Below are 23,723 nucleotides of genomic sequence, written 5' to 3' on the forward strand. Positions count from 1 at the left end.
CTTCCGCTTCTCTGCCTCGGCCTCGGAGCCTCGCCCTGGAAGCCCTGGCCCCTTCCAGGCGCGGCAATCATGCCGGGCACAGGCAGAAGTGGGCACAGACTGGGCAGGGGAAGGGGAGGCAGAGCCCTGACTCTCCGAGGGGACGCGCTCAGGCTAGGCCAGCAGGGGCATCCCCAGGCCCTGAGCCACACCTCGGCCCCCAGCCGCCTCTGGTCTGAGCCGGGCCAGCCGCCCTGGAAGTAGCGACAGCGCGTAGAAGGGTCTGGGGGGCTTTCCCCGGCCCCCGGCTCCCCGCTCCAGCCTCCTTCCAGAACCCTGATGTCTACTCAGAGATCCACGGAGAGTGGACAGCCTCTGGCTCTCATAGCAGGGGACGCTCTGTCTTCTTTGCTGCTGGGCGCCTGGAGCCTGGGCCCTGCAGGGCCGTCCAAGTCCAAGACCCACCGGCCCGCCCCTGCCTCCTGTTGGCTCCCTGCTCGGCTCCTGTCCCCTTGAAACATTCCCGACACCCTCGCCTCCCCTCCCGGCACCCACATCCCATCCTCCCCTTTCCACCCACGTCTCTGATTCAGCCGTCAACGGGGGGGGGGGGGGGGGGACGGCAAAGAGGCACGGGCGTGCCACAGGCCCCGGGGGCGGGCGTGCAGGAGGGGCGGTGGGGAGGGGGCTGGCCTTCAGGTGCAGGACAGGATGGCCCTCTGGGGCTCGGGGGGCCTGGAGCCGGCGGGGGGGGCAGCTGGCCCCAGTGCCCAGGCGGGGAGGGGGGGGCAGGGCCTGGGGACCCCGTAGGCCTGTGGGGCGTGGCCTCCGTCTGCCCGCCCGGGCCCCCAACCCTGCCCGTGTGTCCACTGGTGGATAGCGGGGGCCTGGGGATGGAAGGGGGGCAGGAGGGGATTGGAAAGAGGGCCACCCCCTCCGGGGCAAGCTGTTGATTGCTGTCAAGAACAGGAAGCCAGGATACCGCAGGGCTGGGGAGGAGGAAGCGGTGGAGCCCTCCCTGCACGGCTCTGCCGGTGCCCCCGGGCTCTCGGGGGCTGAGCCCTGCTGGCGGGGGCACCCCTCCCTCCCAGGGTGCAAGGGGCCGGGGCTGAGCTCTCGGGTGGGTGGAGAGCAAGGCAGCCGGGGCCAGGAGATGGGGAAGGGGGGGGGTAGTGGTGGCGCACCAGGCAAGACCCCGAGGACCTCTCGGTTCCCTTCAGGTGTGTTTGGGGTGGGGGGATCGTCACCTCGCCTCCTGCCTACCCCAGCCTGGCCTGGGAGCCTGGGACCCCCGCTGTCCGGGTGGACGCTGCCCCATGCAGGCTTCTGGGAGCAGGGGAAGGCCCAGGGCGCCAGGCCCGTCCCCCAGGCTCCCCCGGTTCTGGTGTGGACCTGCCCCGACAGCTCTCAGGTCACTCGCTCAAACTGCTGACTTGCGTCCAGAGTTGGGTTTGGGGCGCAGGAAGCCAGGAAGAGCCCGCTGAGCCCTCGCTGAGACGGGCGCGTTACCGCTCCTCCCCAGGCCCAGGATGCTCTCAGGGTGCCCTCCCCAGGGGCCGAGGATGGCGGCTCCCGCAGCGGTCAGGAGGCGGCACCCGGGCCGTGCAGGGCTGTCGGCTGGAGAAGCAGCTCCGGCGCGGCGGCCTCCGGGCCCCGTCTCAGCACACCACCCCCGCGGCTCCCTTCCCCCACCCGGCCTTCGGCGGGGCTGCCTGGGACACACGGTCCCCTTCCCGCTGCTCCCCAGTTCCAGGGCGGTGCGCCCCGGCTCCTGGTCCCCCGCGGCGGGAGCCCCTCGGGGGGCAGGTGTGTTGGGAGTTCCCACCAGCTCTCGTTCCCGCAGCACCTGGCGGCCCCGGGTCCGAGGCTGCCCCCCCATAGAACCCCCGAGGCGGGGGTCTCGGGACCTGGGCCCGCTGGACGTGTCCTGCTCCCCTAGCCACGCCCCTCCGCTATTCTCTGGAGAAGCCCTGACCCCGGGTGCCCCCCCACAGCCCCCAGATCCTGCGCCAGCCGGGCCGGCCTCCGCTCCGCGCGTCCCTGGCTGTGTGGGGGAGACAGAGGCACCGCGCGGGGACCCGTGCGGAGGAGGACCTGCCGGAGCCTGGCTGGCAGGGCTGGTGGGAGGTGCAGCCCTGTCCCCTGCCCGGCTCTGCCTGCGGCCGAGGGCCCCCCGGACACCCAGTCCCCACAAGCTCCAGCTTCCCGGACGCCTTGTGGGCGCCGCTGGTGCAGTGGACTTTCCTCTACTTCGCAGCCCCCGGGCGCGGCAGGGCCCGTCTGCCTGGGACTCCCGGCCAGGTTGCTGAGCTCAGGCCCCTGTAGCAGGTCTTCAGGGCAGAAGAGAGCCCTCTCCCTCCCGAGCCCAGAGCCAGCGAAGGGGACATCTCTTCCCCGACGTGGCCTCGCTTCCCCGGGGCCCTTCCCCCGCCCCCGCCCCCGCCCCCACTGCCATCATGTTCCTGGATGCCACACGGGCACATTCGTCCAGGACGGGTGTCACGCGTGTCGCCCGCATACACAGTCAGGCCACACACATGCCCAGGCCGCCGGCACACACCCCCTCGCCCCCCAGCCTGGTCAGAGGGACCCGGGCCGACCTCCTCTTTGGGGACATTTCGCAGGGTGTGGGAGGAACAGTGGGCGACGGGCCACGGGAGCCACCCTGCACATCTCCTCCTGGTGGCTGTCTGCCCAGGAGTGGGGGTGCCCAAGGCCTGGCTTCAGCAGCAGGAGCGGAGGGGAGGGCCCGGAAGAGAGCCGCCAGGCAGCAGCGGGGGAGCCGGGCCAGCTCGCGCCCTGGAGCCAGGACGCCCGGACCTGTCCTCCGCCTGCCTCTGCCGCCGGCCGGCTCTCCCAAAGGAATCGTCACAAGGTGCTCGTGGACTCCGGAGGACTCAGGATGTGGGTGTGTGGGAGTGGCCGCCCCGGGGAGGAGACGCAGCCCTTGCGGTGCTTTCCTGCCGAGTGGAGAGGTTTGGGCTGGGGAGGCTGCTTCCTGTCGTCAGCATCTTCCTGCGCCCTCTCCGGACCACCCCTGCCCCCAGCCCAAGGCTGCCCCAGGCTGGCTGAGGGCTGACACGGGTGCCCCTAGCCGGCCCCGTCCACAGGACTAGCTGTGGGGTTCGTGCTGTCCCCAGCGGGACCCCTTTCTGTGGGAACTCTCGGGAACGGCCCGAGACCCCCACTCCTTACCTTAGGTCGTGCCCCGCTGTACCTCTTCTGCGTAGATTCTGAACTCGGGTGTTTCCACCGCACTTCTCCAGACTCTGCGGGTCCAGCAAGGTGAGGTGCCCCAGCTGAGAGCGGGGCAGGGCCGAGGGTGGAGCGTGTCCCGTCCTCTTAGGCGGACTGGGACCCCCCTTCACCTCACTTTCCCTAGTTGTTCCCCCACCCCCACCTCTTTTGAAAGAGCACATGTGCACGTGCGTGCACACACACGCACGCACACATGCACGCACGCACACGCACACGCGTGCATGCACACACGTGCACGCACGCACACACATGCACACAGGCATACACACACGCACACACACATGCACACACATGCACGCACACACACACGCACACAGGCACACACGCGCGTGCACACACACGCGCGCGCGTGCGTGTGCACGTGTGCGCAGCCTGGAAGATCTGATGGGGCTGCAGTGCCGAGTTTCCAGGCCCCCACCCAGAGGCCGGTGGGTGGCTCTGAGGTCTGGGGCTGGGCAGAGCAGGGAAGGGCAGGCAGCCCCCGGCCCCGGTCCCCGTGCAGGCCTGTGCTCCCGGCCGGATGCACGGTCTGAGAGAGGGTCCCCGGGAAGCCAGTTAGCTGTGCGGAGTCTCTGTACCTGCCTGTTTGCTGCGCGTCCCAGAGCTCCAGGGCCCGGAGCCGTTTCCTTTCCTCTGTCTCCCCTCCCTCCTTTCCCCACACCAGCGGCCTCGGGGTGGGGACTCCTGGGGAGGGTTCCGGGGGGAGTCGTTGGCTCCAGGCTGGAGGGACCTCCCTGCGCTGCGGCCGGGTGGGGGTCAGAGGGGGCGGGGTCTCGGTAGGGGGCGGGGGAGGCAAGCACACCTTCTAGGGGGTCAGGAGCAGGACCTGGAGGTCCCAGGGTCGAGCCCGGCTCCCCTCCTCACACTGGGGCCTGCGCTGGACTCTTCCCTGCCTGGACGTCGCTTCCTTATCTGGGGTGAAAGGGCGCGAACACAGGGCTCTTCTACCATCACTGGACTCAAGGCCTTTAGGACGTGCTCCTGTGTGTGTCCACAAGTGACACACGTAAGGGGACACACTTGTAGCTGGTCTCTCCACCCAGCACCCAGCCGCACACGCCCCCAGCATGTCACCAGGACCCCTCCCCGTAGGAACACAGACGCCCTGTCCACCTCCACCTCCACGTGAGCAAAGCCAGAGGCCCCCCCTGTCCCAGGGTCAGGGCGTCACGGACCCAGCTGCCTCTGTCCACCCGCAAGGCCGTCTCCCCTGTGCGTCTGGATCTCGCCCGGACGGCTTCCTGCCTGGAAAGCCATCTGCTCGAAGAGGGTGGAGGTGAGGCACAGAGGGGGAGGGGAACTTGCCTGCAGCCTGGGGGCTGCAACCCCGTGCCCCCCCCAGGGCTCGGCTGGCGCAGGACGGGGTCTGGGAGGGGAGGGGCAGCCCCTGGCTCTGGGCTCCTGGGGGCCTGCGGGGCCCCCGCTACCTCCCAGCTCTCCCTGCAGACTCAGCCAGCCAGGATGAGGCCCCTAGTCCAGTTCGCTGTCCTCCTGTGGCTCCCAGGCTTCCTGGCCAAGGTGAGGCGGGCACCAGGGCTGCGGCAGGTGGGGCCCCAGCTCTCGGGGCACCCAGGCCTCCCTCCACCCGCAGCCCCGCGGCTCGTCTGCACTCAGCAGGGTAGAGGCGGCCCCTTTCCACCCCCGACAGGACCGCGGGGCCGTCTGCTCCTGGTCCCGGGTCTCCGCCCCTCGGTGTCCTGCAGTGATGCCCTTTGGCCACGTCTGGGGGAGCCACCCGAGAGGACAGCCTTTCTCTGGTCCTGGCTCGAGCCCGGAGCCGCTACCTGTCTCCTCCCGCCGCCTGGCCCCTTCCTACAGGAAGACGAGTGCCACTCCCTGGGAGGGGGTCCAGGAGGGGAGAGCGGAGGTAGGTGCCTCCCGTGGGGAGGCGGTGGCAGGGCCCAGACCCCGTCTCTGCTCTGGCCTTCCTGCCTCCCTTCTCGTTAGGGCAGAGGCTGCCGGGAGGCTCTGGTGCCCCTCCTCCCCAGGACCACCTCTGAGGGTGAACGTCAGCACCCAGGGGCGCGCTGCCGGCCTTGCCCTGAGCTGGGCTGCCCGGGGGCCAGGCGGGCCCAGCCGCGCCCTCCGCCTCCACCGCCCGAGCCCCCTTGGCTGCCCTGAGGGGCAGCCGCTCCAGGCCCACACCAGCGGCTCCAGCTGCGCGTTCCAGGACCTGGTGCCCAGAAGTCACTACCGGCTGGAGGTACCGGCCCTGCGCCCCTGCGGGCAGCACGCCACGGTCGTCCTTACTGCCCTCACGGGCGCGTGGCCTGCGGGCAGGGGAGGGGCCCAGTAGGACGCGGCTGCCCTGGAGGGTTGGCGGGGGGGTAGGGCGACCAGGGACCTGCCTGGTGCAGCGACCCGTTCAGAGCACTAGCAGCAGAGGTGATGCTCCGGCCTGAACTGGGTGCCTCTGCCTGCTCCCGACGCAGGCCCGGTGACTGCCCGGGGCCTGCAGCTCCGTGGCTCCGGGAGCCTGTCCAGCCTGGTGGCCCCCGGGGAGCGGGATGGCTACCAGCTTCTCCTCTCCCACCTGGGGTCTGAGGCAGTGGCTTGCGATGTCTCCACGTCCTCGGGCACCCTGTCCTACAATTTTAGCGGCCTCTTACCCGGCAGTGGGTATGTTTTGGAGGTTACCACCTGGGCTGCCAACCTCCACGCGAAGACCAGCACCCACCAGTGGACAGGGGAGGCCAGCCCTCAGCAAGGCCGCAGCGGCCGCCGATCGGGGAGTGGGGGCAGGCAGTCCAGAGCCACGTCCCCGCGTGAGCGGGCTCCGGGATGCGGCTGCCGGGCTCGGTGCTGGACCCTCACCGGCCCGTCTCCAGCCCGGCGTCGCTCTCCCCGCCCTTCCTCCAGCTCCCGTGCCTCCGGGTCAGCTGGCGTTGCGTGCCCTGGACACCCGTGCCCTGCAGGCCTCCTGGAACAGCTCTGGGGGTGCTGCCTGGCTGCACCTGGTGCTCACAGGCCTCCTCGGCGGCTCCAACCTGACGGCGGGGGCCCGGGGGGCCGTCTCCAGGCACACCTTCCCTCTCCTCTCTCCGGGAACCCCATACGAGCTGACACTCAGCGCCTTGGCCGGGCCCCGCTGGGCAGCGGGGCCCACCGCCACCGAGTGGACCCGTGAGTGCTGGGGGGGGTGTAGGGTGCCGCACAGGCGCCTCAGCCAGGGGGGCAGGGGTGGGGCCCCAAGGGGGCTGGTGGTAGGACCCCCAGAAGATGGCGGCGGTGACACTTCACATCCCCGCAGCCATCCAGGCGCCAGCCCCAAGCCAGGTGCTTCTGGGTGTCACCTCACGTGACCCTCCAAACACTCCGTAAGTCGTGTTGTCCCCTGTAACGCGGAGGGACCAAGGTTCAGAGAGGGAAGGACCAGGTCCCGAGGGAGTGTCCGGCTGGGCTGAGCCCGCGGGGACTCGGCTGCACTTTTGCTCAGAGCAGTGCTGTCTCGAGCTGGTGAGGAGACGACCCTGATGGCAGGGGTTCTGGCTCCGCCGCTGGCCCTCCCTGCTGTGTGTCTCTGGACAAAGCGCACACCCTCTCTGATCTTTGGCCTCGGTATCTTTGAAAGGGGACGATAATGGCAGTGTCGTGAGGAGGTGTGCGCGCTCTGGCACCGGACTTGTTACTGTTTGTTTCCGCATCCTTGGCCGGGTCCCAGGACTCACCCGGAAGGTGGCACAGGGTGACTGCCAGCGCCTAGGGAGGCCTGCACCAGGGCACACAGGCAGAAGCTGGCACGCGGGTCCCGGACCTTCTGCACACGTCTCCCTTCCCCGCAGATCCCTCAGCCCCCCCGGACCTGCTGCGCGCTCCCCGGCCCCCAGGGCCCTGGGCCAGCTGGAACGCAGGGCCAGGGGCCCGGGACGGCTCCCTGCTCAGGCTGAGTGGGCCGGTGGAGAAGACCGTCCCTCCGGGCCCCGGGGCCCTGAATGCCGCGTTCCCAGGGCCCCTGCCCTCCGGACACGACGCTCTGGCGCTGAGGGCTCTGGCCGGGCCCCACGCTGCCTGGACCCAGGCCCGCACCTGGCTGGACGGTGAGTCTGCGCTGGTGGGGAAGGGGCTGGGGTCCTGCCGGGGTGCCTGCAGCGAGAGGCGGGTGCACCCTCACTCTCCAGGGGCCACACCCTTCCAGATGCTGCGGCCCAGCGCCCACAGGGCAATGGTGCTGAGCTGCCCCTGGAGGGGCCAGAGGCCTGCAGCGACCCTGGGAGCCAGGCAGCGCGCTCTATCGAGGGGGCCCCCGGCCTCCTCAGGAACGTTTCTGGGACACCTGGTGCCACTCAGCTCACTCTCCAGGGGACTGTCTCCTCTCTGGACCACACACCCCCAAGCCCCACGGGCCGAACAGGCGAGCGCCGGCCACCACGTCCCCTGGCCGGGGCCGGGGGCTTTGCCTGGGGGTGGAGATCTGGGCGGGGGCATCACGGGGCCATGGACATGGCATGAGCCCCTTACCAAACTGCTGCTCTCCTCAGGGCCCCAGGCGCCACAGCCACTGGAGGTCATCAGCAGGGAGCAACCCCTCTGACTTGAGTGTTGGCTGGGCTGCAGCCGCAGGGCAGCGGGAAGCCTACAGGGTCAGCTGGCACCAGGCGGGCAGCCAGAGTTCACTGGGTGGTCTTGTCGACTTGGGCCCAGGTCGTTCCAGCCTGACGGTGAGGGGTCTCGTGCCTGGCTCCTGCTACGCCGTGTTGGTGTGGACCTGGGCGGGGAGCCTCAGCTCCAGCCTCCAGAGGGCCCGCGCCTGCACCCGTGAGTTCCTGACTGCAGGCTTAGGAGGCCAGCCCTGGGCGGTGGAGTGGGGACCAACATCCTCCCCACGCCGCCCTCTGTGTGCCGTGCTCCTGACCCAGAGGCCAGGTGTCCATCTACACTGCGGCCTCTCGTGCATCTGTTTGCAAGCCCACCTCCTGCATCCATCCTTCCATCCATCCATCCATCCGTCCATCCATCCATCCATCCAACCATCCTTCCATCCATCCGTCCATCCTTCCAACCATCCTTCCATCCATCCTTCCATCCATCCTTCCATCCATCCATCCATCCTTCCGTCCATCCGTCCATCCGTCCGTCCATCCATCCATCCTTCCATCCAACCATCCTTCCATCCATCCTTCCATCCATCCATCCATCCACCTACCTATCCTTGCGTCCATCCGTCTGTCCATCCATCCGTCCGTCCTTCCGTCCATCCTTCCGTCCATGCTTCCATGCATCCGTCCACAAATATATACTGAATGCCTCCCATTTCCAGGTGTGGAGTTAGATGCTAAAGCTAAAAGTTATGAAGGCTGTCTAGAAAGGGTGGCTGACAAGTAAACAGACGGTTTATGTGTCTATTAAAGTGACTCGTATTGGCTTATGTATCACAGTGTAAGCGCAGACGCAGAGAGGAACACGCACGATGTATTCGAACCATGTGAAACTCTGTCCTCGCGGGTTGGAACTGAGGACTATGGGGAGTTTTATGCGGTTCTGGCTAATCTTTCAGGGCTCACAGAAGGGTCACCTCGGGGAGTTAGGGAAGGTTTCCCAGAGGGAGGGAGAGAGCTGAGAAGGGTGTGGGTCTGAGTAGGGTGGGCAGGGGGGCCTTAGATAGAGGCAGATGTGCACCCAGGCCCTCAGGAGGGGAAGAGAGATGCAGAGAGAGGGACAGGGAGGGAGACAGAGACAGAGACAGAGACAGAGACAGAGAGAGGTGGGAGGGGTGGAATGAGCACCAAGCGTCAGTGGCTAAGCTGGAGGCCCAGGTCCTGGGTGTGAGACGCAGGGGCTGGGTGCTGGTGGGGACGTCACGCCCTCCAGGAGCGGAAGGTCTGGGAAGGAAGTGGGGAGAGTGTCGGGGCAGAGACCATGTTGTCCAAGAGGTTTTCCTGGGAATTAAGAGAGCTGGCAATGTTCGGAGAACAGGGCCAGACGGCGTGGCAGGAGGGGCGGGAGTGGTTCCAAATCCGTCTCCTCCTCGTCCTGCAGTCCCTGCGCCTCCCGCCAACCTGAGCCTGGGCCCGGCCGCCGGCCTCCTGCCTGCGGGCTGTCTGGAGCCCCTCAGCGGGGGCAGGGACGGCTTCCTCCTGAGGCTCTACCGCCTGAGGCCCCTGGCTCTGGAGGGCGAGGAGACCCTGCGCCCCGAGGTGCAGAGCTTCTCCTGGGCCCCGCCGGCTCCCGGCACCGAGCTTCTGGCGTGGCTGGCCACCCTGCGGGGGCCGGACCAGAGCAGCGGCACCAACGCCACGGGCTGGACACGTGAGTGCCCTCCGCACAGCCCTCCCTTAGCGGCCACCCTTGCTCAATGGGTCCCAGGGGCCGCACAGCCCCCTGACCTCCCTGTGGTCTGTGAGCAGGCCGCGGGGTTGGCCGCGGTTGCTCCCTGACCCTCGGGCGCCGGGACACCCCTCGCCCATGGCCTGGGGTCCTTGGGGCCTTGGCCCTTCCCACTGGGAAGGTGGGCAGAACCTGGGCTCTGCTCCTGGGCGGCTGCCGCGGGGGGCCCTCACGCTCTCTCGTGGCCAAGGGCGGGGAGGTGGGGACCTGCCTCCAGCTCCCCCGGCCCCCGGGCCCCTTGCGTGCTGTTCTTTCATGGGAACAGCGTCCCGGGAGCCTCCGCCGCGCAGAGGAGGAAGCCGAGCCCCAGGGAAGGCTCTCGGCCCCTGAGGGGCGTCGGGGGCCCGTTCAGACGGCGGGGCCCAGGGTCCGCGCCCCACGCCAGCACCAGAGAGGAGCGGGGGGCGGGGGGCCAGGAAAGAGTCACAGTTACTGAAGCGCAGGACGTGCCACACGTGAGACCCGCAGCCCCGGGGCCGCACGGCGGGGCCCAGAAGCCCCCCGGGGGCCCGAGCCCGGCTCTGTGGGCCAGGCCGCAGCGGGGCCTCCTTGCCCGGGGGTGGCGGCCTTCTGCAGTGGGGTGGCCCCCGGTCCCCGCCTGGCCTCCCGCCCCCTCCCAGGAACCTGAAGCCTCGCAGGGGGAAGGGTCCGGCCGGGGGCTCTGACCGGCTGGGCCCCCGAGCGGGCCTGTCCCTCCTTGAGCCTGTTTACAAAGCAGGGGTCACCAGGGAAGGGTGGAGGGGCCCCACCCGGACCCCAGACGCGGCCCGCCCTTTAACCGGTCCGCCCACGCGGGGCTTCCCAGGCTGGGCTGGGGGAAGGTGCTGGATTCCAGGCCCCGCGGGCACGGCCGGCTCAGCCTGGGGGCGGGCGGTGCGGGCGGGAGAGGGCGGTCCCTGTGGCGTCCGGCCCTGCGGGGGCTCGGGCCCTGCTGTCTGGGAGAATGCGGAGGCGTCTGCCTCCCCTCAGGGAGAATCTCCTCTCCCTGGTCACCCGGGCCGGTGTCTCCTGACTGGGCCAAGGCGGGCCTTTCAGGGAGGAAGGAGCCGAGGTCGGGGCTGCATTCTCTCCCCTACACGCGTGGCGCCCTCACCAAGACCACGGTCCCCAGGCAGGGGCCTGGACCACGGGCTCCCCAGGGCTGAGGCCTCGGGTGTAAGACCCAGGCTGGCAGGGTCTGTGGCGCGTGGGTGGCCGTCTCCTCCCCGTGTCCTCACGCGGCCGCCTCCCGTGGGTCTGCGTCCTAATCCCCCTGGATTAGACCCACGCCCGTGACCTCGTTTTACCTTAATCACCTCTTTGGAGACTGAATCTCCGAACACAGTCACATTCTGAGTTCCTGAGGGTCAGGACTTCAACATGAATCTGGGGGGTCACGGTTCAGGCCATGACACCTCCCTTCTCTCCCTCCCCCGACACCCTGCTCTCCCTGCAGCCCCCTCGCCCCTCCCCTGGTGAATGTGACCAGCAAAGGCCCCACCCCGCTCCGGGCATCCTGGGCCCACGCGCCGGGGGGCCGGGACGGCTACCGTGGGATGCTGTACCAGGCGGGCGTCTGGGTGGGCTCCAGCGCCGTGGGGCCCCAGGTGGACGGTGCCCGCGGGGGACGTGGACAGCTGACTGGTGGCGGCGGAGCAGCTGACTGCGGGAGGGGCGCCCACCTCGTCTTCCAGGCCGACACCTCCGGGGACGCCCTCCTGCTGCCCCGCCTGGCGCCCGCCGCGCTCTCCGTGCGGGGCAGGAGCGGCCTGCGGAGCCGGGCGGGCAGCCTGGTGGGCACCACGGCTGCCGAGCGTGGGTGCCCCCCGCCCCCGGCCCCCGGCCCTGACCTGGACACCGCCCCGCGGGGCCCGCGCCCGGCACCGGCCTGGTTCTGACTGTGCGTCTGGCCGCCGCCGCTGCAGGCGCGGCCTGCCCTTGGGGGCTCTGTCAGGGCCTCCCCGCCCCCTCTGCCCCCAGCGTGGCACCCCCTGGAGCCGGCGGCGGCCCCCCAGCTGGAGCCCGAGGCGGGCATGGGCGTGCGGGTCGCCAGGGGCATGTTTGGCGACGAGGACGGGCAGATCCAGTGGTACGGCGTCATCGCCTCCACCAACCTGTCCCGTGAGTCCCGGGCCACGCAGGGTGGGGGTGGGGGGTCCTGTTCATGACCCGGCAGGGGTGCGAGGGCCCAGGCGCCAACACGGGTGACATGAAGGGTCCAGGACCAGCGGGGGACATCCTGGAGGTTGGGGCGGGCATGTGAATGGCAGGAGCGTCTAGGAACACGGACGGGCAAGCCCTCCGGCGGGGAGAGGCCCCAGCCCACCGCCCACCTGCTCCGCCCCTCCCTGCTCCTCTCCTAGTGGCCCGGCCTCCCCGCGAAGCCCTCAACCACACGTGGTACGACCACTACTACGGGGGACGCGACTCCTACCTGGCCATCCTGCTCCCCAACCCCTTCTACCCAGGGCCTTCGGCCGTGCCGACGTCCTGGGTGGTGCCTGTGGGGACAGAGGACTGCGGCCAGACCCAGGACATATGTAAGGGGCAGTTCAAGCCGGGTGCCCGGTATCGGTGAGGGCCAAGGCTGAAGGCAGGGGAGACGCTGAAAGTTTCATTGATGGGTTGTTTATGCCTTGTGTCAACAAAAGATCTGGACTGACTCACAGAGGGAAAGCCTGTGCTGGTCCAGGAGGGTCAGGAGAGTTATTTTGACTGGGCTTCCTGGCAGGCAAAGCAAAAAGGGGCATGCCCACCTGGCACGTGGTTCTTTCCTCAGCAGAGCAGGGGATGGATTCCGTTTTGCTTTGCGAGGGCGACGCTGAGGGGACTCAGCCACCTCTTTCCAGGGCTCCTTGCTCTCAGAATAGGGCAGGGAGGCGGGAGAGAAGCCGGGGGCGGCTTGTGACGGACGGGACCCAGCCCTGAACAGGTGGGGGGGGGGGCTCTTGCTCTCCGAGCACCTGCCGTCCCTGACTCAGTTTCCTGGGAGGGGTGTGGCCCTCTTTGCCTGCCCCACCCCCCAACAGAAAGGCCTGCTCCTGCGCCCCAGGTTCAGTGTCGCGGCCTTTACCAGGTACAGTTCTGAGACCCTCATCTCCTTTTCAGCCTTCTCAGGTAGGCGGGCAGCCGGCCGGGGCTCCGGCTGGGTCCCAGGGTGGGGACTGGTGCTGGGACCTCCCTTCGGAGGTCCCCCCGCCACCCGCGGGGCCCTGTCCCCATGGAGGAGCCGGGCGCCCCAGAACCAGCGAGGGAGGTGCCCCAGGTGGCAGACGGAGGAAGCGGTTTGCCGCCGCCTTGGTGGGTCCCCTCTCCCGCAACGCCCCCCTCTGCCGGCCGCCGAGATTCTGGCGCGGCGCTGACCGGTAGAAACGCGAGGCAAGTCACCAGTGAGAAACACGCTTGTGACCTAATGTTCCCAGCAGCTGCGTTACAAAGAGAAAAACAGGTGAGACGAATCTCAGCGATGTTTCATCTAAACCGAGATATTAAAAATATCATGTCCACATGGGATCGACTTTTTTAAAGGATTAATGAAATATTTTACATCCTTTTTTTTTATCACTAAGCCTTTGAAATCTTGTGTATTTTACACTTGTAGCAAATCTGAATTTGGAGCCGCTACGTTTTAGGGGCTCAGTAGCCCAGGGGTGCGTGGCGACCATGCTGGACAGAGCAGCTCCAGGAGGCCCCGGCCAGGCCTCCGCCCTCCTCTCCCGGGGCGTCGGGAGGGCCCTGCTCGGGGGCGGGGGGCGGGGAGGCCTCGCGGGCTGTGCTCACGCCCGTGCAGGGTGGTCCCCCCCGGCCGCTTTCTCTGGCCTTGGTTTGGCATCCGGGACTTCCTCCTGCGGGCTGGGGGCTGTCCCTGTGCCCTCCGCCCGGGGGGTCTCAGGTCCAGGGGAGGCCGGCGTGTCACGTGGGATGCTGGGTCGAGGCTGCCCGGCTCACCCTTCCCTTGCCGCCCGCAGAGCCCCGGGCCGGCGTGCCCCGGGCAGCCATTCCCCTCCCGGCGGTGGAGGGGGTGGTGGCCGGCGGCCGCCTCGCCCTCAGCGCCGCGCTGGGCCTGCTGTGCTGGAGGCGGGTGAAGGGGCAGAGGTGAGTGGGGTCACGGCCCGTCACCCTCTGCGGGCGGAGAAGAGCCTGCGCTCCCCGGAGCGGACGGCTCACGCCCTGCGGTGAGTGTGCGGCCCTGCGGCGCCCGGCAGGGCGGCGGCTCCCTGGGCAGGTCTCCCCTCCTCGGCCGCTGTCACGCCCCTGCCACCCTGCTCGCGGCGGCCCCGGCCCCTCCCGGCCCCTCGGCCGGCACCTCCGGACTCCCGTCCTGCAGTCTCCACCTCGCCCCTGACCGACCACCTGGGCGGTTTCAGGCCAGGCCGCTTTCTTCTCCCCCTTCCTCTCCCGTGTCACGTCCCCGTCGGACGCCTGGTCGCCGCCGCTGCCCCTCTGCTGACCGCACCCTGCGCGGACACGGTGAGCCGCTGTGCCCAGAGCCGCCCTCGGGATCCGGGGACGGGGCCTCAGAGACCCGCGCCCGCGTGTGGCCCTGCCCGCCCCGCCCCCGCCGCCTGGCCCCCGGCGAGAGCCCAGGGCAGACCCTGTGCCCCTGGGCCGGCGCCTGCTCCCCCGGCCCCGCAGGTGGACCCGCCGGCCCATCCCCGCTCACCGCTCCCGCCGAGCAACGAGGCCGAGAGCGCCCACGCCCGCCAGGCTCTCCTCCGGGAGCCCGAGGGGAGCTGGGGGACCCCAGCGTGCCCGCGCCGCCCTCTCTGCCGTGGGGGCCGCGTGGGTCCGTGCCCGCCCCGCCTCTGCAGCAGCTGGAGGGGGTGGGCGAGGCGCGGCCGCGGCTGGAGGCCGAGAACCGCCACCCGCACGTGCTGCCCTGCAAGCCGGCCGGGCCGCGGGTGCGCGGGGCTGGAGCCTGGCCCGGAGGAGGGGCTGCGCGGGCCTGCAGCGGACACACGGCTTTCCCGTCTGCAGACGAGCACGCGCTGGTCAGGCCGACCGCGCTGGACGGAGAGCCCCGCGCCGCTACATCAGCGCCAGCTTCCGCCCGGTGGGGCCGGCAGCGGGCCGGCGGCGGCATCCACCGGGAGGGGCCGGTTCGCCGGACACACGGTCCCGCCCCGGCCGTCCATGAAGGCCGCCAGCTTGTGTGTCTTGCGTGTCAGGCACTGGGCTTGCAGGAGGCAGGGCTGGGCCACGAGGATTCCCACCTTCACAGGAGCCGGCCCTCCGTGTGTGTGTGTGTGTGTGTGTGTGTGTGTGTGTGTGTGTGAGAGAGAAACCTGCCACCCGGTGTGACAAGTGCTGCAATAAGCACCCGTGCGTGGTCCTCAGAGCACGTGAAGGGGGAATGTTTCGTCCACCCAGGAATCAAGAAAGGCTTCCAGAGCGGAGCGGTGTTTGGTCTCCTGAAGGATAAGCAGAAACCTTATAGACGATGAAAGAGGGGTGGACGTTACAACCAGAAAGACCCGGAGAGGAGCCGGGCGGGACGTGCGGACAGAGCAGGGCGGGGTCGTCAGGGGGAGGCGGGAGACGCTGCTCGAGGGGCGGCCGGAGGAGGGGCTGGGCCCTGGCCTGGGGGCACCCGGCGGGCCGTGGTGCCCTGGGGGACGCGCAGGCGGTGGCGGGGTAGCCTGGGGAGGCTGCTTCAGGGCCGTCCGTGTCTTGTCATTGTCCCTTCGAGGCGGGGCTGTCCCCGAGCCGCCCTGCTGGTTTGGGTTCTTGGTGCACGTGTGTTCACCTGTGCGCGCACATGTCGGCCTCACTCCCGATCACGCGTGGGGTGCACGGCTGTGTGCTGGGGGCCCCCGTTGGCGTGCTCCTGCCCCCCGCCCCAGGGCTACGCCTGCCCGCAGGAGTTCATCGCCACCCAGGGGCCTCTCAAGAAGACCCTGGAGGACTTCTGGCGGCTGGTGTGGGAGCAGCAGGTCCGGGTCATCGTCCCGCTGACCGTGGGCGTGGAGAGCGGGCGGGTGAGCACGCCGCAGCCCCCGGGGTGGCCACCAGGTGGCAGGCTCTCCCCGCAGGACCGGCCGAGGGCCTGGAGGTTGGCGGGGTGCCCAGGCGGCCCAGCACAGGGGCAGGGAAGCGGACCCGGGACCCAGGCTCCCAGCTGGACGGGGTCTCCACTGCCTCTGCTGTTTCTCACCATGTCCCCCCGCTCCTGCTCCGGGGCCCAGGGTGGGCGGCGAAGAGAGGCCAGTCTGCATCCCTGCTTTAAACTCACCTGTGCCCTGCTCCGTGCGGGGCCCTGGGACAGCACCGCCAAGCCCCTGCAGCTGGAGCAGTGAGGCCAGGCCAGGCGGCCCTAAGTAAGGCCAGGCAGTTTGCACAGGAGCCCAGCGGCTGCCTGGAAGCCCCAGGGGTCACATGAGAGGTCTGGGGGTGGGGTGCTGGGGCCCACCCAGGGGAGACAGGCTACTGGACAAGCAGGGGGGCGGAGGCAGAAGGATGAGTGGGGGGCCCGTCCCCGCCTCACCCCGCTCTGGCCCTCTGGCCCTAGGTGCTGTGTGAGCACTGCTGGCCAGACGACTCCACCCCTGTCACCCACGGTCACATCACCATCCACCTGCTGGCCGAGGAGCCCGAGGACAAATGGACCACGCGGGACTTCCAGCGGCAGCACGTGTGTGCCCGCGAGTGAGGGGGGCAGCTCCTAGGAAGGTCGGCTCACCTCCTGGGCCCCCGGCCTCCCCCCTGCCCAGGAGGTCGGGGTAGGGAAGGGCAGGAGGCACAGGGAAGGCTAGGGGTCCTCCGAAGTCAGGTGAGAGGGGATGGTTTCTGCCCTGCCCTGTGCTCAGCTCAGGGCCCCTGCTCACCCCGGACCCCTGGCTCCGTCTGCCTTCCCCGGTTGTGAGCTCCGGGGGCGGCGGCACCACTCCTGCCTGGGCACGCCCTGCAGGCAGAACCCCTGGGGAGGCTGGAGGAGCCAAGGGGGGCATCCTGGTGTGGGGGGCACGACCCCGCCCTCGGGCTCTGGTGCCAGGACGAGGGCTGGGTTAGACGGGGACGGAGAAGCAGCTCCTCCGCCCCCACCCTGCCCCGAGGCTGCCCAGCACCCGCCGCAGGCGGTGAAGCAGCTGCAGTTCACGGCCCGGCCGGACCACCGCGTCCCCGAGGCCCCGGCTCCCTGCTGGCTTTGGCGGCCCTGGTTCGGGAGGAGGCGAGGGCCGCCCCGGGCGCGGGGCCCATCCTGGTGCACTGCAGGGGAGGTGGGGGCAGGGGGACCGGCCCCTCGCACCCCAGGCTCTCTGACTCGCAGCACGGGCGTGGGCCGCTCGGGCGCCTTCGTGGCCCTGCCGCGGCTGCTGCCGCAGCTGGAGGAGGAGCAGACGGTGGACGCGTCCCACACGGTGGTGTACGAGCTGCGCCTGCACCGGCCCCTCGGGGTCCAGACCCCGGTGAGGGCAGAGGCATGGCGGGCGGCCGGGACCCTGGGAGTGGGCGGGGCAGACGGCCGGACCACAGGGTCCCGCGGGGCCCGGACCCTCACCCTCCTACGGGGGCTTCCGTTTCTCTTTGTTGGGGGGGGTGGGCAGGCCCCTGCCAGCTGTGACGGGTCAGGCCCCACAGCAAGGCTCCCAAGTGCCCGTCCCCTGCCCCGGGCGTCTGGCTGGTCAGGGCCTGGAGGCCCCCCGCTGGGCTAGTCCCTCAGCCGACCGCCTTCCCCCCCAGAGCCAGTACGTCTTCCTGCACAGCTGCCTCCTGAGCAGCATCCTGGAAGGGCCCCCAGGCGCCTCTGGGTACGTGCAGCCCGGGAACCTTGTCCGGTGGGGGGCGGGGCCCGTCCCTCCCACCGACAGGCCGCCGACTCGTCCACGCAGGGTGGCGGAGACCAGCAGCGAGGGCCGGGCTGCCGCCAGCACCCCTGCCGCGGCCGGTGCCCCCCCCCAGGCCGCGGCCCATCCCCGTGAGGAGCTTCGCCTGGGCGTGCGTGGAGAGGACCGCCGACGGCAATGCCGGCTTCCTGGGGGAGCACGAGGTGGCGGGGCCGGGCGGCAGCACGCCGGGTCCCTTCGTGCCCGCACTTCTGCGCCCGCCCGCCTCACCCTCACGGCGCCTGCCCTGCCCCCAGCTCCTGCTCCAGGACCTCGAGGACCAGGCCGGATCCGCGGCAGCCCCTCCCGGCTGTGGGCAGGATGGCACGGCCTCCCGTGAGAGCGGAGGGCACGCGGGTGGACTGGGCATCTTGCGTCGGCCTGGGCGGGGCCGCCCTGGTCCGCAGACAGCGGTTGTCGCGGGCGGCCGGCTCCGGTGAGGACGGCCCTGCTGCCGAGATGCTTGACGCCTGGCTCTTCCCTGTGAGGAGAGGGGCCGTGTGTGCTTCCCGGGCTGGGCAGGGGCTGGGGGTCTGAGAGCTGAGACCGACAGACGCTGTGCTCTGCAGGGCGGGCCCTCTGGCCGCGACCCCCTGGTGCCGACCGGCCCTGCGGGGCCCGCCGAGCTCTGGGAGCTGCTGTGGGAGCCCGGGGCCCGCTTGCTGGTCTCCCTGTGCCTGCCCGACCCCCGGGAGGCGGGGTGGGGTGGGTGTGCCGGGGCCTGGACGGGAGCACCCTGACCCGGCCCGGCCACAGCGGTCCTGGCCCACAGAGACCCGGCCCCGTGGCGCGGACGCGCTGGCCGTGCGCTGGGTGGCTGAGAGCAGTGCTGCAGGCCGGCCCTGCGCCCTCCTCAGCGTCGCACACGGAAGCGGGGCCGTGAGCGGGGGGTGGGCTCTGCGGAGCGGTGCGGGCCCCTCCTGGCACCGGTGCCAACGTCTCTGCCCAGAGGGGGAGCGGGAAGGAGAGGCCGGTGCGGGGCCTGCGGTTTCCCTGCTGGGGGCCGGGGCGGGAGCCCCCCGCTGCGAGCCTGCTGCCCCTCCTGGCTGCCGTGGGCCGGTGCTGCTCCCGGGACGCGGACGCCGAGACGCCGGGCGTGCTGCTGGGCGGCCGGAGCAGCGGGCACAGCCCTCCCTGTCTCCCGGCGTGTGGCAGGGGTCAGAAGGACACAGCCCCCTCCTCGCTCTGCCCTGATGTCTTTCGGGAATCTGTCCCCAGCCGCTGCTGGGGTCCCGGCTGGCTGTGGCCGTGCCTGGCCTCCCTCCCCAGTCCCCAGGCCCAGGCTGGGTTTCCCCACGTGCCTGGGCACCCGGCCCTGCCCCCACCCCCCAGGTGCCCTCCAACGCGAGGTCAATTGCAGCAAGGGTGTGGCCCAGCTGGGCACCTTCTTGGCCACGGACCAGCTGCTGCAGCAGGCCGGGGCCGAGGGCACCGTGGACGTCTTCACCGTGGCCTTGCAGCAGTCACGGGCCTGTGGCCTCATGACCCCGACGCGGGTGAGAGGGCATGGGGGGGGGGGTGGGGACAGGAGGGTTCTGCCTGCGGCATTCGGGCAGCGGCCAGGTGGCGCTGGGGCCCCGCTCTCAGCCGAGGACGGGGAGGCTTCCTGCCACCGTCACCGTCCTCGCCGCGTCCCCCGTCTGCCCCCAGGAGCAGTACATCCACCTCCACAGCTGTCTCAACAGCGCGCTCGCAGGTGGGCTGCCTTGAGTCTGCGCCGTCACTGCCCGCCGTGCGGGAGGCCCGCGCGGGCCTGGCTGCCCTGGGAGGGCGGCCTGCACACCTGACCGCCCGCGCTGCGAAGGGGCCAAGGCGGGGGTGGGGAGCAGCCCCCGGAGCAGCCCGCGGCCCCGTCCTCCAGTCTCCCGGTTCCTCGGGCCTCGTCTCTCGTGTCCGGGGGGGGGGGCGGGGGGGTGCCCTGGATCGAGAGCCGGTTGCTCGTGGGCGTGGCCACCGCCCCGTGCGCGCTGCCTCCCTCCCCTCCGCGGCCAGGCTTTCTCTGCCCCTCCCTCCACCGCAGTGAGGGAATCTGGGGAAAACCCAGGGGGGATACAGAAAGGAGGGGAGTGCTCACCGCGGTGCCGCCATCGCCCACGGCCGCTCCGGGGCCATCTGCCCCCCCCCCCCGCCCCGCACACACACCCCGCGAGGCCCTGGACGGCTGGTGCCAGAGGCCGGGCCCTGCCTGCTCCGGGTGGAGGGCCTGGGGGACACAGAGAGCCCAGACACACCAGAACAGGAGGCCCCGAAAGGAGCCAGAGCGTGAATAGGGCGGGGCGGGGCCCGCCCGGCCACCCGCGTCTCGGTGAGGGTGGGCCCCGGGAGGACCCTCGCGGGCCTGCGGAGCGGGAGCTCACGCGGGCTCCGGGCGGCCCACACCCTCTCCACACGCAGGTTTATCAGCTGCCGGGTTGGCCCATCACCACCCCCCAGCGGGCGGGCTGGAGACTCGCTGAGGGGCAACAGGGCCCCCCACCGGAGCTGCAAAGGATGGGGGGGCACAGAGTGGGGGGGTGAGGCCAGGAAGGCGGCCGAGCTGGGGGCCAGGTGCCCCCCCGACCCCGTGCACAAGGAGCACCCAGGCCTTCCTGTGGGCGCCTCTACATCAGGGCCCTGCCCCCACCCCCGGAGGCGAAGGGTCGAGGTCCCCTGGGAGGGGAGGGGACAGTAGCAGAGAAGGGGAGGGGGTTGATGAGAGGCCTTGGGAAGGTGAGGGGTCCTGGGTGCAGGACCCTGGCTGCTCTGAGGCCTCCAGGCTGCCGCCGTGCACGCACATGGACCCTGGGGGCCAGCTCTCGCTCCACCTGGGCCTGGCTGGGAGCCGGGAGGAAGCACGGCCAGCCGAGCCCGGTCTAAGGCGAGAGGCGGCCGCGGTCTCTGCCCCTCAGGCCTCCGGCCGGTCCGGCCTCAGGCTGGTGGAGCCGCAGCTGCCGGACTGGCCTCCAGGTGGCGCCCACCTGCCACCCCTCGGGCCGGCCCCGACCGCCAGGTGGGCGCGTCCGCCAGTCGGGCGCCCGGCTCCATCCGGCGAGCAGGGTCCAGGGCTCCCAGGCTCACGCCCGACGGGGCCTGCACGCAAGACACTCCGCGGGCGGACGGCCACCTTGTCCAGAGGCGGGCCCGGGGCTCGGCCCGAAGCCTCCTCCTCGCGGCCACCCGACCCCCCCGCCCGCCCCACCGGCTCCAGGCCCCTCACAGCTCACCTGTCAGGACACCCCCTCGCCCCCTCCCCAGGAGACGGGGTGCGGAGACCGACCCCGAGCTCCACTTCTGGGGCCGCCCCCCGTCCCCCACCCCCAGCCCCAGTGGGCGACCTTGAACAAAGCCCTCCTCTCCCGGGTCCCAGTTTCTTCTGATGGGAGCCGTGCCGGAGGGGCTGCGAAACTCTTAACGTGCTTTTTTGGAGGGGGCTCCCCCCATGCCCTGTGGCCCGAGGCTGTGCCCGCAGGCACGCCGTCCTGAGCCCGCCGCCCAAACGCCAGCAGGTCCCGCTCTCCAGGTCGTTTGCGTTTTTTCTTTCCCGGATGAAATTCCTGCCAGCGGAAGGAAGGAGGGACAGGACGGGAGCTGTGAGAAGGTTTCCTTGGCTCCTCCTCTCTGTGTCGCCCTCCCTCGCCAAGCCCAGCCCGCGAAACCCAGCAGCGGAGGCCGCGCGGGGATGCCTGCACCTCTCTGACTGCGCGCACCCCCGCCGCCCGGCAGAGCCAGTCCGCGCCCCCCAGCTGCCGCCGCCAGGTGCCCCCCACCCTCCCGGCCAGCGAGATGTCCGGCACGCCCGCACTGTGCGCCCTGTGGCTCTGCGCCGCGCTCTGCGCCGCCCCGTGCACCCTGGGCGCCCCCCCTCCCGGGCCGCGGCCCGCCTGCCCGGCCCCCTGCCGCTGCCAGGAGGCCGGCATCGCGCTGTGGGCCGACTGCTCTGAGCTGGGGCTCTCTGCAGTGCCGGCGGACCTGGACCCCCTGACGGCTTCCCTGTGAGTACCACGTGCTTCTCCCTGCACCCGCCTGGCTGCGCCCGGCCGCCGGCCTCAGCCTGGGGCATCTGCGCGGTTGGAGGCCCAAGGCCCCTGCATCGTCTGCCCCGCCCTGGACCGCAGGGCCGGGGTGGGGAGAACGGTCCAGGGCTGAAGGCCGGGGCGGTGGTGAGGCCGGGCTTCCCTGACTGGTTCCTAGTTGGCCCTGTCTCTGGCGTCACAGTGGGAGCCCGGCTGGGTGAGAGGTGGGTCTCTGGGCAGCGCTTCTCCTGCTGGTTTCCTCTCCCGCCTGGCAGCGCCCAGGACGGTGGCCGGGGAGCTCGGTGGAGGAGAGGGGAGGGGCTCCACGGGGGGAGAGATTGTCTGTCCCCTGCCGTGGCAAGGAGAGCAGGGCTGTCACACGAGCTGGGTGGCCGTGGCGGGGGTCCCAGAAGCTGGGAGAGGAGGCTTACTTTCGTCTCCTCCAAGACGGACCCTGCCGGCTCCAGCTCCCTTCGCTGAGGCCTCTGGTTCCCCTGGGGCCTCCCTGAAGCCCCATCCCAAGAGGCGGGGTCGGAGACACTAATTTGTGGGCAGCGCCAGGCTGACAACCAGACAACCGTTTTTAGGGTCTGAGTTGGGGTGATGCGGCGTGTGAAGGGGCCCTACCGGGGGCAGCTGGCCTCAGGGCCTGGGGGCTGCGGGCTCTGGCCCGGAGGAGGGATGAGGGCCCGCTCCAGACCACCTGCCTCCCCCCCCTGCTCTGGGGAGAGGAAACCTTCCTGGTTCAGCCCTGCCCAGGCCCCATGACCTTCTCTCGGAGGAGGCGGGCAGGTGGGCGCGTCCGGGCCGTCTGTCCCGGGCGGGGGCTCTGAGGAGGCGGGAGCCGGGCCGGTGCTCGGAGTCAGGCGCGTGTTTGGGGTGTTTGTTGCACGGAACGGGCCCTGGAGTGTTGGGGGGGTGGGGAGGGGGAGACGCGGGGCCCCCTCCGCTGTGCAGGGTCTCGCCGGGGCGGTGAGCGGGCGCCCGCGGCTGGGCGGTGGGCCTCCTCTCTCTGCCTCTCGGGAGAGCAGCCCGGGCACAAACGTGCCGAGGGCAGGTGGGCCGGGGCCCCCCCCACCCTCAGCAAAGTGAGGAGACGCCGCCCGGGCCCCAGCTCTTGCCGGGGAGGCCCACGCTTGCATCCGGCGCTGGGACCAGCAAGGCCGCTCGCCTGGGCCCCCGAGCCCCGGCCCCGTCCCAGCCTGCCCCTGACAGAGCCACTCAAGTCCTCTGAGCCTCGGGGTCTTTGCGCGTGGGGACACGTGGGTGGCAGGCACGTGAACCGAGGGGACGTGTTGCGTAACGTTCCCAGCACAGCGCCCGACGTGCAACGGGCGGCGTGGCCGTCCTGCCTCCTGGCGGGTGTCCAGAGGGAGTGGACGGAAGCCCCTGCACCCTCACGTGGGAGGTGAGGCGACGTCGGGGTGCCGGCCTCCGTCCGTGCGTGGCTGCTCCGGGGCGCGGGGTCCCGCCGGCTGTGAGCACGGGGGCTGGGGCGCGAGGGAGTGGACACGCGTCTTCCTGACGTGGAGGAGGAGGTGAAAGGTCCGATAAGAACACCCGGGTGTACAGGGAGCAGCTGGTCGGAGGGTGCCCCCGGAGCCTTTCGCAAGGAGCCAGAGACTGAACTTCGGCTCCAGAGACAGCCCACCCAGCGCGTGGGAACTGTCCGCCGCGGCCCCCCCGGGGCGGCGAGGGTCCCCTCGGTGGGGCAGCTCTCGCAGCACACACACCGGTGCCTCCCCCACCTGGGTTCCAGGGACGACCAGAAAGCTCTCTTGGCCCCACTGCCGTCTCCGCACCACCCTCACCTGCAAGGATGACGCCCCCTCGGCGTGGGCTGCCTGGCTGAGCAGGCTGAAGGGACCGGCTCCCAACGCACAGCCCTGGGGTGTCCCTCTGACCGTGGCCTCAGGGGGGCTCGTGGGGGCTCTCGGGGGTTGGGCGTCCTCCCTGGAGCTCCCCTGGGGTCATGCGGCCGTGGCTCGGGGCGGCCCTTGCTCCGTCCGTCCTGCATCCGCATGGCGAGGGAACGGAGATACGCGGGCGTGGCTGGCGATACCCAGGTTGTCCTGATGTGAGACTCTGGGAGGTGTTCTCAGTCCCTCCTTTTGCCCCAAAGTTGAGCAGAGTCAGGACGTGGGTGGCGGGGCAGAGCTGCCTGAAGAAGGCCTGAGGCTCGATTGCTCGCACGGAGCCCTCAGCATCTTCTGCCACTGGGCTGAGGGGGTGCCCCTCCCCGACCCTGGCAGGCAGCTCCTGCCCCCTTGCGACCTCACTCCCCGAAGGCTGCTGGGACGACCCCTGACCTGGGTGAAAGGTCAGGTGCGTTGTGTGCGGGTTCTGGGTCGTTGGCCTGACGCTCCCT

The 23,723-nt window shown here is 70.6% G+C and overlaps 2 protein-coding genes across 2 annotated transcripts in view; both read left to right on the top strand.

The window, feature by feature from the left end:
* Positions 1–1,541: 1,541 nt before the first annotated feature.
* LOC130848881 (receptor-type tyrosine-protein phosphatase V-like) lies at positions 1,542–19,073 on the top strand. The gene is given in 41 exon segments (XM_057727256.1): positions 1,542–2,280; positions 2,604–2,954; positions 3,090–3,264; positions 4,395–4,513; positions 4,742–5,104; positions 5,226–5,513; positions 5,670–5,933; positions 6,097–6,360; positions 7,020–7,274; positions 7,373–7,513; positions 7,716–7,753; positions 7,755–7,992; positions 9,214–9,483; positions 9,582–9,760; positions 9,852–10,084; positions 10,997–11,101; positions 11,148–11,209; positions 11,212–11,355; positions 11,521–11,661; positions 11,904–12,114; positions 12,593–12,657; positions 13,509–13,635; positions 13,746–13,907; positions 14,029–14,210; positions 14,213–14,269; positions 14,353–14,421; positions 14,518–14,565; positions 14,568–14,593; positions 15,384–15,518; positions 16,049–16,171; positions 16,593–16,668; positions 16,671–16,757; positions 16,792–16,946; positions 17,221–17,288; positions 17,440–17,712; positions 17,771–17,846; positions 17,933–18,068; positions 18,136–18,242; positions 18,313–18,520; positions 18,696–18,859; positions 19,014–19,073. Coding segments are annotated over 41 exon segments (6,984 nt in total).
* A 1,927-nt stretch (positions 19,074–21,000) lies between these two features.
* LGR6 (leucine rich repeat containing G protein-coupled receptor 6) overlaps positions 21,001–23,723 on the top strand; it is an 88,847-nt gene continuing 86,124 nt past the window's right edge. The window contains 1 exon segment of the mRNA XM_057729984.1: positions 21,001–21,334. Within this exon segment, the coding sequence (XP_057585967.1) occupies positions 21,126–21,334 (209 nt within the window). The 5' untranslated portion in view covers positions 21,001–21,125.

Source organism: Hippopotamus amphibius, chromosome 3 (assembly GCF_030028045.1).
Source record: "Hippopotamus amphibius kiboko isolate mHipAmp2 chromosome 3, mHipAmp2.hap2, whole genome shotgun sequence".
NCBI lineage: Eukaryota > Metazoa > Chordata > Mammalia > Artiodactyla > Hippopotamidae > Hippopotamus > Hippopotamus amphibius.